The following is a 13280-nucleotide window of genomic DNA, read 5'->3' on the forward strand; positions in this document are numbered from 1 at the left end:
CAGGTGAGACTCTGGAAACCCAGACTCATACGGGGAGAAACTGGACTGTCCGGCACTGGGCAAAACTCGAGGGCGGCTTTCTCTTAGAGGTGCTTGCAGCGATTACCACGGGACACTGAGACCCAGGGGCCCCTTTGGGCAGGGCTGACGGGAAGCCACTGCTGTCTGCTCCGCCCTGAGACTCCGCCCCATCCAAGCTGAGCACAGAGGCTTTTGCAAGTCTTGTCTCATAAGAGTGTCTCCAGCACAGAAGTTCTCCCAGCGTAGACACAGCTGATCCTCACAGCCAATTGGCCTGGAGGTCAATTCCTCCCAGTGATACCAACAACAATCAAGGCTTAACTACAACAAGACTGTGCACACAGCCCACAAAGGGGTGCACCAAGAATGTCCACCTCAGGTAACTGGGGAGGCTGAGCCACTGGGCCCTAATAAGACACCTAGCACACAAAGCCACTCTATCAACTCAGGGAAGCAGCCAAAATGTGGAGACAAAGAAACAGGTCACAAATGAAAGAAATGGAGGAAAGCAAATGACTGGATACAGAGTTCAAAACCACGGTTATAAGGTTTTTCAAGAATATTCTAGAAAAGGCCGATAAATTTAGCGAGACCCTCGAGGATATGAAAAAGGACCAACTAGAAATTAAGCATACACTGACTGAAATAAAAAATAATATACAGAGCCAAAACTGGTTTGGCTTGGTGGATGGAGCATCGGCCTGCGGACTGAAGAGTCCCAGGTTCGATTCCGGTCAGGGGCATGTACCTTGGTTGTGGGCACATCCCCAGTGGGAAGTGTGCAGGAGGCAGCTGATCAATGTTTCTAACTCTCTATCTCTCTCCCTTCCTCTCTGTAAAAAATCAATAAAATATATTTTAAAAAAAGAGAGAAAAAAATAATATACAGAGATCCAATATATAGAGGATCACAAGAATCAAGTCAAATATTTGAAATACAAAGAAGCAAAAAACAGCCAACCGGAAAAGCAAAAAGCAAAAAGAATCCAAAAATATGAAGATAGTGTAAGGAGCCTCTGGGACAACTTCAAGCGTACCAACATCCGAATTATGGGGGTGCCAGAAGAAGAGAGAGAGCAAGATACTGAAAACCTATTTGAAGAAATAATGACAGAAAACCTCCCCCACCTGGTGAAAGAAATAGACTTAAAAGTCCAGGAAGTGCACAGAACCCCAAACAAAAGGAATCCAAAGAGGACTACACCAAGACACATCATAATTAAAATGCCAAGAGCAAAAGACAAAGAGAGAATATTAAAAGCAGCACGAGAAAAACAGTTAGTTACCTACAAGGGAGCACCCATACGATTGTCAGCTGATTTCTCAACAGAAACTATGCAGGCCAGACGGGAGTGGCAAGAAACATTCAAAGTGATGGACAGCAAGAACCTACAACCAAGATTACTCTACCCAGCAAAGCTATCATTCAGAATTGAAGGTCAGACGAAGAGCTTCACAGACAAGAAAAAGCTAAAGGAGTTCATCACCACCAAACCAGTATTATATAAAATGCTGAAAGGTATTCTTTAAGAAGAGGAGGAAGAAGAAAAAGGTAAAGATAAAAATTATGAACAACAAATACATATCTATCAACAAGTGAATCTAAAAATCAAGTGAGTAAAAAATCTGATGAACAGAATAAACTGGTGAATAAGGGGCATAGAAAGGGAGTGGGCTGACAATTCTCGGGGGGGAAGGGGTGTGTGGGGTGCGGGAAGAGACTGGACAAGAATCGTACACCTATGGATGAGGATGTGAGCGGGGGTAAGGGCAGAGGGTGGGGTGGGAACCAGGTGGAGGGGAGCTATGTGAGGAAAAAAGAGAAACAATTGTAATAATCTGAACAATGAAGATTTATTAAAAACAAAACAAAACTCCATCACTAACATTTATTTAGTGCTAGATCTACAATAGTAGATAATATTATTAGAAAAATAATATTATTCTTTGTATGTTCGGCACCTAATATAGTGTTTATGACAAACAGATTATTTAATAAATGTTTTTCAACTGAAATAATACTGGAATCTGCTAGTTTTTCTCTATACCTCAAATTACAAACAACTGCATTTTTAGTTTAAGGACATATCAAGATTATTTTGAACATTACCTTTGTCCTCCATTGATAAGAGAAACAACTGCACGTGCAGGAGTTACATTACTGACCATAGCTCTCAAGGCTTTGTCAACATCTTCTCTTATAAATGTATTTGATTCTCCTGCCTTCTGCAACAAAACTTTTACTGTAGTATCTAGTTCTTGATCCATGCTCTTTTTCAGGTAAGTGAAAAGATCACTTAAACAGACCACAGCAGCACGAGAAACTCCAGAGCGTAAATTTTTCACCTAAAAAAAATTTCTAAAATGTACATTTTGCTGATATTCTGAAAGAAAATCAGTAATAATAACTCTGAAACCAAATTCACTATTAAAATACCATGTTTTAACATGTATTACCTTATGTACTAAAAATAAACATTTAATAATTTTTTTAAATGTTGCAAAGTAAGGCATGAGTTACTTTAACTATATACAAGCCTACTAACATCATTTAGAACAGTTTTTTTTAGAGGTAAAATAAATGTGGCATATTTATTCTTTATTATTCAAACAATCCTTAACTCAGTTGAAAATAAGTTTACCTCTTGAACTACTGCAAAATTTGTTTCATGCAACTTTGTGTTCAATATTTCAGAATGAAAAGCAGCTAAGCATCTAATAAAATTCAGTCCCTCAATTTTCTTCTCCCTATGGGAAAAAGAAACAAATGACAAAATCACTTATTAAAATGGGGCTCAACTGGAACAGGATGTCTTCTTTTGTGTATGAAATACTGCCAATGAGGACACCTTGCCTATTTTCCCTTATCATGTAGGAACTAGAAGCCCGGTGCACGAAATTCGTGCACGGCAGGGGGTTGTCCCTCAACCCAGCCTGTACCCTCTCCAATCTGGGACTCCTGGAGGGATGTCCGACTGCCCGTTTAGGCCCGATCCTAGTGGGATCGGGCCTAAACGGGCAGTCGGACATCCCTCTCACAATCCAGGACTACTGGCTCCCAACTGCTTGCCTGCCTGCCTTCCTGATTGCCCCTAACTGCTTCTGCCTGCCAGCCTGATCACCCCCTAACCACTCTGCTGCCAGCCTGGTTGATGCTTAACTGCTCCCCTGCCAGCCTGTTTGCCCCCAACTTCCCTCCTCTGCCAGCCTGGTCACCCCTAACTGCCCTCTCCTGCAGGGTTGATCACCTCCAACTGCCCTCCCTTGCAAGCCTGGTCCCTCTCAACTGCCCTCCCTTGCAGGCCTGGTCCCTCACAACTGCCCTCCCTTGCAGGCCGGGTGCCTCCCAACTGCCCTCCCCTGCTGGCCATCTTGTAGTGGCCATCTTGTGTCCACATGGGGGCAGGATCTTTGACCACATGTGGGCAGCTATATTGTGTGTTGCAGTGATGATCAATCTGTATATTACTCTTTTATTAGATAAGATAGAGGCCTGGTGCACGGGTGGGGGCCAGCTGGTTTGCCCTGAAGGGTGTCCCAGATCAGGGTGGGGTTCCCTTGGGGCGTGGGGTGGCCTGAGCGAGGGGCCTGTGGTGGTTTGCAGGCGGGCCACGCCCCCTGGCAACCTAAGCGGAGGCCCTGGTATCTGGGATTTGTTTTCCTTCTACAATTGAAACTTTGTAGCCTGGAGCAGAGCCAAGCCTGCTGTTCCCTCCGGGGCGGCAGCCATCTCTGTGGCAGTTAATTCACCTTCTACAGTTGAAACTTTGTTGCCTTAAGCGGGTGGGCCCGGCCAGGGTGTGCTTTAAAGCTTTGCTTCCCCTGTTGCCGCCGGCAACACTGGCCTGCTCTCTCAAGCTCCATTCTGTTGCCATTTGTTTGAATTTGTTTACCTTCTATAATTGAAACTTTGTAGCTTGAGTGGAGGCTTAGGCCTGCAATGGCTATGGAAAGCTTGGCTTACTCTGTTACCTGGGAAACCTTGTTCTCTGTGGCTGTAGCCATCTTGGTTTGGGTTAATTTGCATACTCGCCCTGATTGGCTGGTGGGCGTGGCTTGGCTGGTGGGCGTGGCTTATGTAGCGGAGTGATGGTTAATTTGCATATTACCATTTTATTAGAGAAGATTCCAAATTAAAAAAAATATGTAACGTGTTATTTGCTCTAATAGTTCCCTTTCATGATTCAAAATCACTATTGACAAACTAAGATCATGCTTTGTAAATAAAAAGGAAAATGTTTGTCCCCTAGTAAGAGTGCCATATTCTTTCTAAAAAAGAGGGAAAGGAAGGTAAACAAAAGGTGAGGGAAACAGTAAAACAAAAATAGGAAAAAAATAACTACCTGTTACCTTGTTGTTGAATAAATACAGTAATTCAAGAACAGAAAACCACCAAGAGGTGGTTCTATAACTTGTATTTCTTTTCATTATCTAATGTAATGAGCCAGATGAAGGGTAGGTGAATACTAACACCAACAGGGTGGATTCAATTGGATTTTAGATACAACATTTCAAATTTGATGGTTTTCATCTTGTGGGTTTGATAATGTGAACTAAGGTGAGTTTCCTAAGTTGGTAATATTAAGTTAATGGTTATTTTTTTAAGCAGTTAAATTCTCTGAATAAATTATGTAAAACAGAGAGAAAAGACCTAAGATTCTAAGGTGGTAAAAACAAACCTACTTAATAACTGTCTGGTTCAAAAATTTCATTTTATACATAAGCATAAAACAGTTTACAGTAACAATTTAGATGTAGAAGCAACCCAATTCTATACACATAAAAGTAAATAGAAAGTGGAGTTGAGAGAAGTATAAAAAAGAAATTAAAAAACAGTGGCTGAATTTTTCCAAATTTGATCAAAATTATAAACTCTCAGATCCAAGAATAAGCCCCAAAAAGGATAACCACAAAAAACAAACAAACACCCCCCCCCCCACCAGCACCACAATATGGGAAATCAGAATCAAATTGCTAAAAAGAGTGTTAAAGTGAATATTCTTAAAGGTAGCTATAGAAAAAGACACATAACATACAGAAGAACAAAGATAAGAATTACAGAAGACTTCAGGTCAGAAATATAAAAGCCAGAAATCAACTGAACAAAATCTAAGTGCTAAAAGGAATAAAATAACAACAACAAAAATAAACTTAACAAATCTTCAATTATAGTTGGAGATTTCAAAAGCCCTTTCCTAGTAATTGATAAAACAGAAAATCAGTAAGAACACAGAAAACTTAAACATTAGCAACCATTATCAACCAACTTGATCTACTTGACATTTATAGAACACTACAATCAATAACAGCAGAATGCAGATTCCTTCCAACTTCATGTGAAATGTTCATCTGAAAAAGAGAAAACATCTCTATCCTCATGGATCTTATAATGAGGAAAAAAATATATAAGGTCAGGTCACAAAATGGAATATTAAAAATAAAGCAGCAGCCCTAGCTGGTTTGGCTCAGTGGATAGAGTGTCAGCCTGTGGACTTAAGGGTCCCAGGTTCGATTCCAGCCAAGGGCACATGCCAGGGTTGCAGGCTCAATCCCCAGTAGGGGGGGTGGGTGCAGGAGGCAGCCAATCAATGATTCTCTCTCATTGTTGATGTTTCTATCTCTCTCTCCCCCTCCCTTCCTCTCTGAAATAAATAAAAATATATTTTAAAAAATAAAGCAGCATAAGACGATGGGGGAAAAACACTATTTTAGTGAGGGTCATGAAAGAAAGCTTTTCTGAGGAGGTGACATTTGACAGTTATCTGAATGAAGTGAGAGAGAAAGCCATTGGGAAACTGTTCAAAGAATGAAGTACAAAGATCTTGAGGTAGAAATGAGCTTGGGTGTACAGAAAGAAAACAGCCAGGTAGCTAGAGTGGATAAGTAAGGCAGAGCATGGTAGGGAATGAGGCTACAAAAAGATACAAGGGAGAGAACCAAGACAGAGGTGTAGGTAAATGCCAGTACTCACCACCTCCCATAACCACATCAAAATTACAACTAAATACTGAACAACCATCATTCACAACCACCTGAAAGTTGGCTAAATGGAAGTCCTACAACTAGAGAAGTAAAGAAAGTACATCAAGATTGGTAGGAGGAATGGAACGGGCTGGTCAGACACTCAGGTGTGGTTTTTGTTTTTTTAAATTGGGAGGGATAGCTTGGCTGCGGAGGCCGCCCATGAAAAGCAAGGGGTCCCAGCCCCACATCAGCCCCCCAGCCCAGGGTTCTGGAGCCAAGATGAGAATTCCCTGTAACTTCGAGCAGTAAAATCCAGTGGGGATTGTGGCTGAATGATACCAAGGCTGCTAGAGCCCCAGGCAGTTCCGCTTAAAGGGCCAGCACATGAACTTACACGTCCTGCTTCCTCTGAGCTTCAGCGTCTGGCAGTGAATTTGGGGAACCCAGGGACATAAAGGGAGGAACTGAATAGTCTGGCATTGGGGCAGGAACTCGGGGCAGCTCTCCCATGCTGGGGGAGGGTGTGCTCACAAGGGTCACTGTTCTTGTGCTGGGACTCCTCCTCCCCGCACCACCCTCCCCCCAAGCAGGGCAGACTGGCAGCCATATCTGAGTCTCCTTCTGGGTGACCCACACTGTTTGTTCTGCTTTGGTGATTCCCTGAGACCTGGCCCCATCCAATTTGCCAGCCCCACCCAAGCTGTTCGCAGTGGCTTTTCCATATGAATGGCCTGTCCTGGCTCAGGCTTCAGACTTTTTGAAAATCTCTCAAACAAGCAGCAGCTGGTGTCACCATGCCCCAAACCTATCAATAAGAGGCCCAAGAACCAGCACCAGCAGCAGCCTGCTTTGCTTCAGAGGTGGGCCTTGCCTGGGCTCTTCCAAGCCCAATACAAATAGCAGTCATCTGCAGATCTCTCTGTGGCTCCTGCCAGGTGGCCTCAGGCAGTGGCTGACTTTGCACCTCCCTGGGGGCCCCAGAGCCAGTGCACCTGGTGGACAGCTTCAGACCATACCAGACTAGAACTCTACACATCCGTAAGCAACACATTCAAGGGGCAGACTCAGTGAGCAGCAAAGCCTCATGGAAGCAAGTCCTGATCCATAGGGGTTTCTCCTGCATAGCAGCTCTCCCACTGTACTAGCAACTGGTCCTCACAGCCAACTTACCTGGAGGTCAGTTCCTCCCAGTGACACCAAAAGCAATCGAGGCTCAACTACAACAAGACTGCCCACACAGCCCTCACAGGGGTGGACCTAGCAAGCTCAGACAGCTCAGGTGACTGGGGAGGCTGAGCCAATGGGCTCTACAGGATGCCTATTACACAAGGCCACTCTACCAACTCCAGGAGACATAGCAGCTCTACCTAATACATAGAAACACAGGGAAGCAGCTATAATGCAGAGACAAAGAAACATGTCACAAATGAAAGAAATGGAAGCAGGCAAGCTAATGGATGCAGAATTCAAAACAATGGTTCTAAGGTTACTACTCAAGGATCTTAATGAGAACTTGCTCAAGGGATTTAGTGAGACTTTCAAGGATCTTAGTGAGAATTTCAAAGACATGAAAAAGGACAAGTCATAAATTATGCATACACTAACTGAAATGAAAAATAATTTACAGGAATTCAACAGTAGAGTAGAGGATTCTGAGAGTAAAATCAACAATTTGGAATATGAGGAAGCAAAAAACACCCATCCAGAAGAGCAAAAAGGAAAAGGAATCTAAAAATATGAAGAGAGTGTAAGGAGCCTCTAGGACAACTTTAAGCTTACCAACATTCACATTGGGGGTGGGGGAGTGGGGGAAGGGGAGGATGCCAGAAGGAGAAGAGAAAGAGCAAAATATTGAAACCTATTTGAATAAATAATGACAGAAAACTTCCCCTACCTGGTGAAAGAAATAAACTTACAAGTCCAGGAAGCACAGAGTCCCAAACAAGAGGAAGCCCAAGAGGCCCACACCAAGACACATCATAATTAAAATGCCAAGGGTTAAAGACAAAATATTAAAAGCAGCAAGAGAAAAGCAGTTACTTACCTACAAGAGAGCACCCATACAACTGTCAGGTGATTTCTCAACAGAAACTTGGCAGGCCAGAAGGGAGTGGCAAGAAATATTCAAAGTGATGAATAGCAAGGACCTACAACCAAGATTACTCTACCCAGCAAAGCTATCATTTAAAATTGAAGGTCAGATAAAGAGCTTCACAGACAAGAAAAAGCTAAAGGAGTTCATCACCACCAAACCAGTATTATATGAAACTAGTGGCCCAGTGCACGAAATTCATGCACATTAAAAGGGAATTAATTAGAGGAATTATTTTAATATTGCTATTTGCCCTTTCTCTATAATAGAAATGTCAGAGATGAAAGAAAATTAGTAAAATGTATATGAAAATCTCTCTCCTGTCAAATCCCTGCCCATCACCTGCATAAGCTTCAAAAATGCAGGAGACCCAGACCCGGCCGGCCCCACCCCATCAAGCCCCTCCGGGCAGGGGGCGCAGCCTCAGGTCCCCCAGCCCGGCGCTAAGTGGGGGGCGCAGCCTCAGGTCCCCTAGCCTGGCACTGGGGCGGGGTGGGGGGGGGAGGACGGCCTGAGGTCCCCCGTCAAGCCCTATGGGGTGGGGGGCGCGGCCTGAGGTCCCTTGTCAAACCCTGCTGGGCAGGGGGTCGCAGCGAGGCCCCCTGGTCCGGCACTGGGGTGGGTGGTGTGGCCTGAGGTTTCCCATCAAGTCCCGCCATGCAAGGGGTGCGGCCTGAGGTCCCCCATCAAGCCCTGCAGGGTGGGGGGCGTGGCCTGAGGTCCCTCGTCCCCCACAGGCGCCATGCAGCCTCAGGTCCCTGCTCTTCAGTCGTGATGTTGCGGCGTCCCGGCTAATTTGCATATTCCTCTATTATATAGATAGAAGATAGATGTTGAAGGGTATTCTTTAAGAAGAGTAAGAGGAAGAAGAAAAATATGAACAATAAAATGGCAATAAATACATGTGTATCAACAATTGAATCTAAAAATAAAAATAAGTGAACAAGAAATCTAATGAACAAAATAAACTGATGAATAAAATAGAACCAGAGGCATGGAAACATGGGACAGACTGACAAATTTCAGAGGAAAGGGGGGTAGGAGCGGTGCGAAGAGATTAACTAAAGATCTTATATGCATACATGCATTACCTATGGACACAGACAATAGGGTGGTTAAGGCCTGGAGTGTGGCAGAAACCAGGTGAAGGGGGGCATTGGGGAAAAAAAGGGGGAAATCTGTAATGCTCTCAACAATAAAGTTTACCAAAAAAAAAAAAAAAAAAGAGGCAAGGTTCAGATAATGAAGCACCCTGAAAGTTATAGTAAGCAGTTAAAGGACCCTGTAAACCAGTGATGGCAAACCTATGACATGCGTGTCAGCACTGACACGCGTAGCTATTTCTGATGACACGCGGCTGCTGAGGCGGCCGCATGCTGAGGATGAAACATTTGCTGCTCCTGAGGATGAAACATTTGCGAAATAATGTTTTTTCCTCAAAGTGACACACTACCCGAGTTATGCTCAGTTTTTTGGCGAAGTTTGACACACCAAGCTCAAAAGGTTGCCCATCCCTGCTGTAAACTATAGTGAACAGTTAAAAAATTTTTTGTGTGTGTTTTAGAGGGCCACTGGAGGGTTTTTTCATGAGGGAATCTGATTTATGTTTTAAAAGCATCTCTCTGGTTGTTATATGAGGTGGGCAAATAATGGATGCATGGAAACTAGTGATCACACTGCTATAGCCAGGTGAGAGGCAATTGTGGCTTAGATTAGAAGAACAGTAGCAGAGATTGCAGTATGTGAAAATTTACAGTTTTATAAACAGTAAAACTGGTGAAATGGGAAGATATGAGAAAAAGTTAACACTCACTTAGTACGAACAAATAAATGTCCATGGCAGGGGCATTAAGTAAGATGGTAAATACTGGTGGAGAAGCAGATTTGGGACTAGGAGAAGGGGAAATAAAAAGTTCTGTTTTAAGGATTTTTGCATCTATATTTATGAGATATATTGGGTATAATTCTGTAGTTTTCTCTCTTTTTTTTTTGTATGGCTTTGATATCAGGGTAATACTGGATTCAAAGAATTAGATGGAGAGTACTCTAACATCTTCAATGTTCTAGAATATTGTGTAGAGTTGATTTCTTCCTTAAATATTTGGGATAATGCACTAATGAAATTATCTGAGCCTGGAGTTTTCTTTGTGGGAAAGTTTTAAACTCAATTTCCTTAATAGATATTGAGTTATACAGATTATCTAATTTCTTTTTTATTTTTGTTAGTTTGTATATTTCAAGGAATTTGTCCATTTCACTAAGTTGTCAAATTTATGGGCATAAAGCTGTTTATTACATTCCTTTTATTATTTGTTTAATAGCTATATGGTCAGTAGTGATGTTCCTTCTTTCATTTCTGATGTGGTAATTTGTTTCTTCTTTTTTTCTTCATGTCTCACTTGAGGTTTATCAATTTTACTGATCTTTCCTAAGAACACACTTACGCTTTCACTGATTTGTTAAAAATTTCATTGATTCTGTTTTGCATGTCATTGATTTCAATTCTATATTTATTATTTCCTTTATTTGCTTATTTTGGGCTTCATTTGCTCCTTTGTTTCTAGTTTAAGGTGAAAGCTGAGGTCATTGATATAAAGCTTTTCTTCTTTTCTGATATAGGTGCTACAGTGCTATAAATTCCCGCTTTACTTAGCTGCATCCCACAATTTTTTTTTAATGTTTCATTCTTAATTCCTAATTTCTTATTTAATTCCACTGTGATCAAAGAACAAAATTGGTATAATCTGAATCCTTTAATAAAATTTGTTTTGTTCTAGAATACGCTCTTTCTTGATAAATGTTCCCTGTGGACTTAAAAATAATATGAATTCTGTTGTTTTAGATGGAGTGTTCTATAAATCTCAATTAGTTTTATAGTGTTCAAGTTTAATATATAATCACTGATTTCCTTTCTACTAGTTCTGTCAATTAATGACAGAGGGTTATTGAAGTTCCAACTATAATGTAGATTTGTTTATTTCTCCTTGTAGGTCTACCAGTTTTTGCTTAATGTATTTTGAAGCTCTGTTATATGGTAAATAAAAGTTTAGGATTACTATGAACTCTTGATGAATTACCCTTTTTCATTATAAAATGACTCTCTTTATTCCTGATGTTATAAGCATAATTTTAAAATGGCACCACATGATTCCTCCCCTGATGTACACATCTGTATAAGACCCTTTCCTTGATGGCAAATAGGATGGGATATCACTTCCCTTAACCATGTTACATTATATGGCTAAAGGAATTTTGCAAGTTTTCCTACAGCTCACTCTTTCTCTGTTCATCTTTCTTTTAGCTTCTTTAATTTTTAAAAAATTTATTGATGTTAGAGGAAGAGAGGAAGGGAGGGTAAGAGAAAGAAAGAAACATCAATTTGTTGTTCCACTTATTTACGCATTCATTGGTTGCTTCTTGTATGTTCCCTGATTGGAGATCAAACCTGCAACCTCGGCATATGGGGACACTTTAAGTAATTGAGCTATCTGGCCAGGGCTTCTTCTAGTTTCTTTAACACATGGATTAGAACTATAACTATTGTTATAATGTCCTTGTCTATGACTTTTTCTATCTGTATCCTTTTGGCATTAGTTTCAATTGTTTAATTTTTTTCTTCTCATTATAGGTCGTATTTTCCTACTTCTTTGCATGCCTGGCAATTTTTGTTGATCCTGACTGGAGGATATTATTTTTCCTCATTGATTTTTAGAGAGAATGTAAAAAAAGGGAGAGAGAGAGAGAGAGAGAGAGAGAGAGAGAGAGAGAGAGAGAGAGAGAGAGAGAAACATTGATGTGAGAGAGAGACATCAATCAGCTGTCTCCTGCATGAGTCCCAACCAGAGTGGGGTGTCATGCCTGCAACCGAGTTATGTGCCCTTGGCGGGAATCGAACCCGAGACTCTTCAGTCCACGGGCCGACACTCCAACCACTGAGCCAAGCCAGCCAGGGATGCCTGGCAATTTTTAAAAATATATATTTTTTACAGAGAGGAAGAGAGAGGGACAGAGAGTCAGAAACATCGATGAGAAACATCGATCAGCCGCCTCCTGTACACCTCCTACTGGGGATGTGCCCGCAACCAAGGTACATGCCCTTGACTGGAATCGAACCTGGGACCTTTCAGTCCACAGGCCGACGCTCTATCCACTGAGCCAAACCAGTTAGGGCCTGTCTGGCAATTTCTTATTGGATGCCAGACATTGTGAATTTTACCTCGGATATTGTATTCCTATAAATATTTTTGAACTTTGTACTGGGATGTAGTTATTTGGAAAATGTGATCATCTCAGGCCTTGCTTTGTTTGGTGGGACCAATCCAGTCTTTACCTTAGAGTTTATTCATTCCATAGATGAAGCAAAATTCTTCTGAATGTTCGATCCAAAGCCTTGTGAATTATGAAGTTTTCCACTCTGCTGGTAGGAACAGGAGGTATTCTTGGTATTGTATATGCTCTAGGGATTATTGCCTATACTTTTTTGAATGGCCCTTGTTCTGGCATCAGGTAATTTACTTACATGCATGCCCTGACCAGTTCTCAGATAAACATTTGAGAAGATTTCTCTCATGGCTTCTGAAGTTCCTTGTGGAGCTCTATTCTTTCTGGCATTCTGCCCTGCAAACTCTAGCTACCATGGACTCCCCAAACTCCCATCTCCATCTCCATCTCTGCTGATATCGAGATGATGTCTCCCTCCTTGAGCTGTGACCTGCAGATTGCGGTTCAATTCCTGGTTAGGGCACATGCCTGGGTTGCAGGCTAGATCCCTGGTTGGGGTGCGCAGGAGGAAGCAGAGAGATGTTCCATTCTCACAGTGATGTTTCTCTCTCCCTCTCCTTCTCCCAGTCCCTTCCTCTCTTTCTAAAAATCAATTAAAAATCTAAAAAAAAAAAAAAAACTTGTTAAAAAGAAAAGAATGGTGAACTTACCAATCCTCATCAGCTAAAAGCTTCAGGGCTTCTATCAGAGCTATATCTGGTTTAGAAAATGGCCGTAGTTCTGATGAATCCATTATTTCTGGACTATGAGTGACAGAAGACATCCTTTCTCTATACTGTGGAATGGCTCCAGGAGATGCTTCACCTAAAAGAAAAAACATTAAATCAAGAATCAATTGGAAATCGAGGAAGACGGTGGTGTAGGTAAACACATGTACTTGCCGCCTCCCACAACCACATCAAAATTACAACTAAAATAGAAC

At 41.9% G+C, this 13280-nt stretch overlaps 1 protein-coding gene across 6 annotated transcripts in view; it reads right to left on the minus strand.

Moving 5' to 3' along the window:
- TOGARAM1 (TOG array regulator of axonemal microtubules 1) overlaps positions 1–13280 on the minus strand; it is a 138411-nt gene that overhangs the window by 27516 nt on the left and 97615 nt on the right. For all 6 annotated transcript variants that reach the window (XM_079793443.1, XM_079793447.1, XM_079793446.1 and 3 more), the window contains 3 exons: positions 13009–13162; positions 2664–2769; positions 2132–2367 (listed from right to left, as the gene is read on the minus strand). In XM_079793443.1, coding sequence (XP_079649569.1) covers positions 2132–2367; positions 2664–2769; positions 13009–13162 — 496 coding nt within the window. The remainder of the gene's footprint in view (positions 1–2131; positions 2368–2663; positions 2770–13008; positions 13163–13280) is intronic.

This window comes from Cnephaeus nilssonii, assembly GCF_951640355.1.
Source record: "Cnephaeus nilssonii genome assembly, chromosome: 1".
Lineage (NCBI taxonomy): Eukaryota > Metazoa > Chordata > Mammalia > Chiroptera > Vespertilionidae > Cnephaeus > Cnephaeus nilssonii.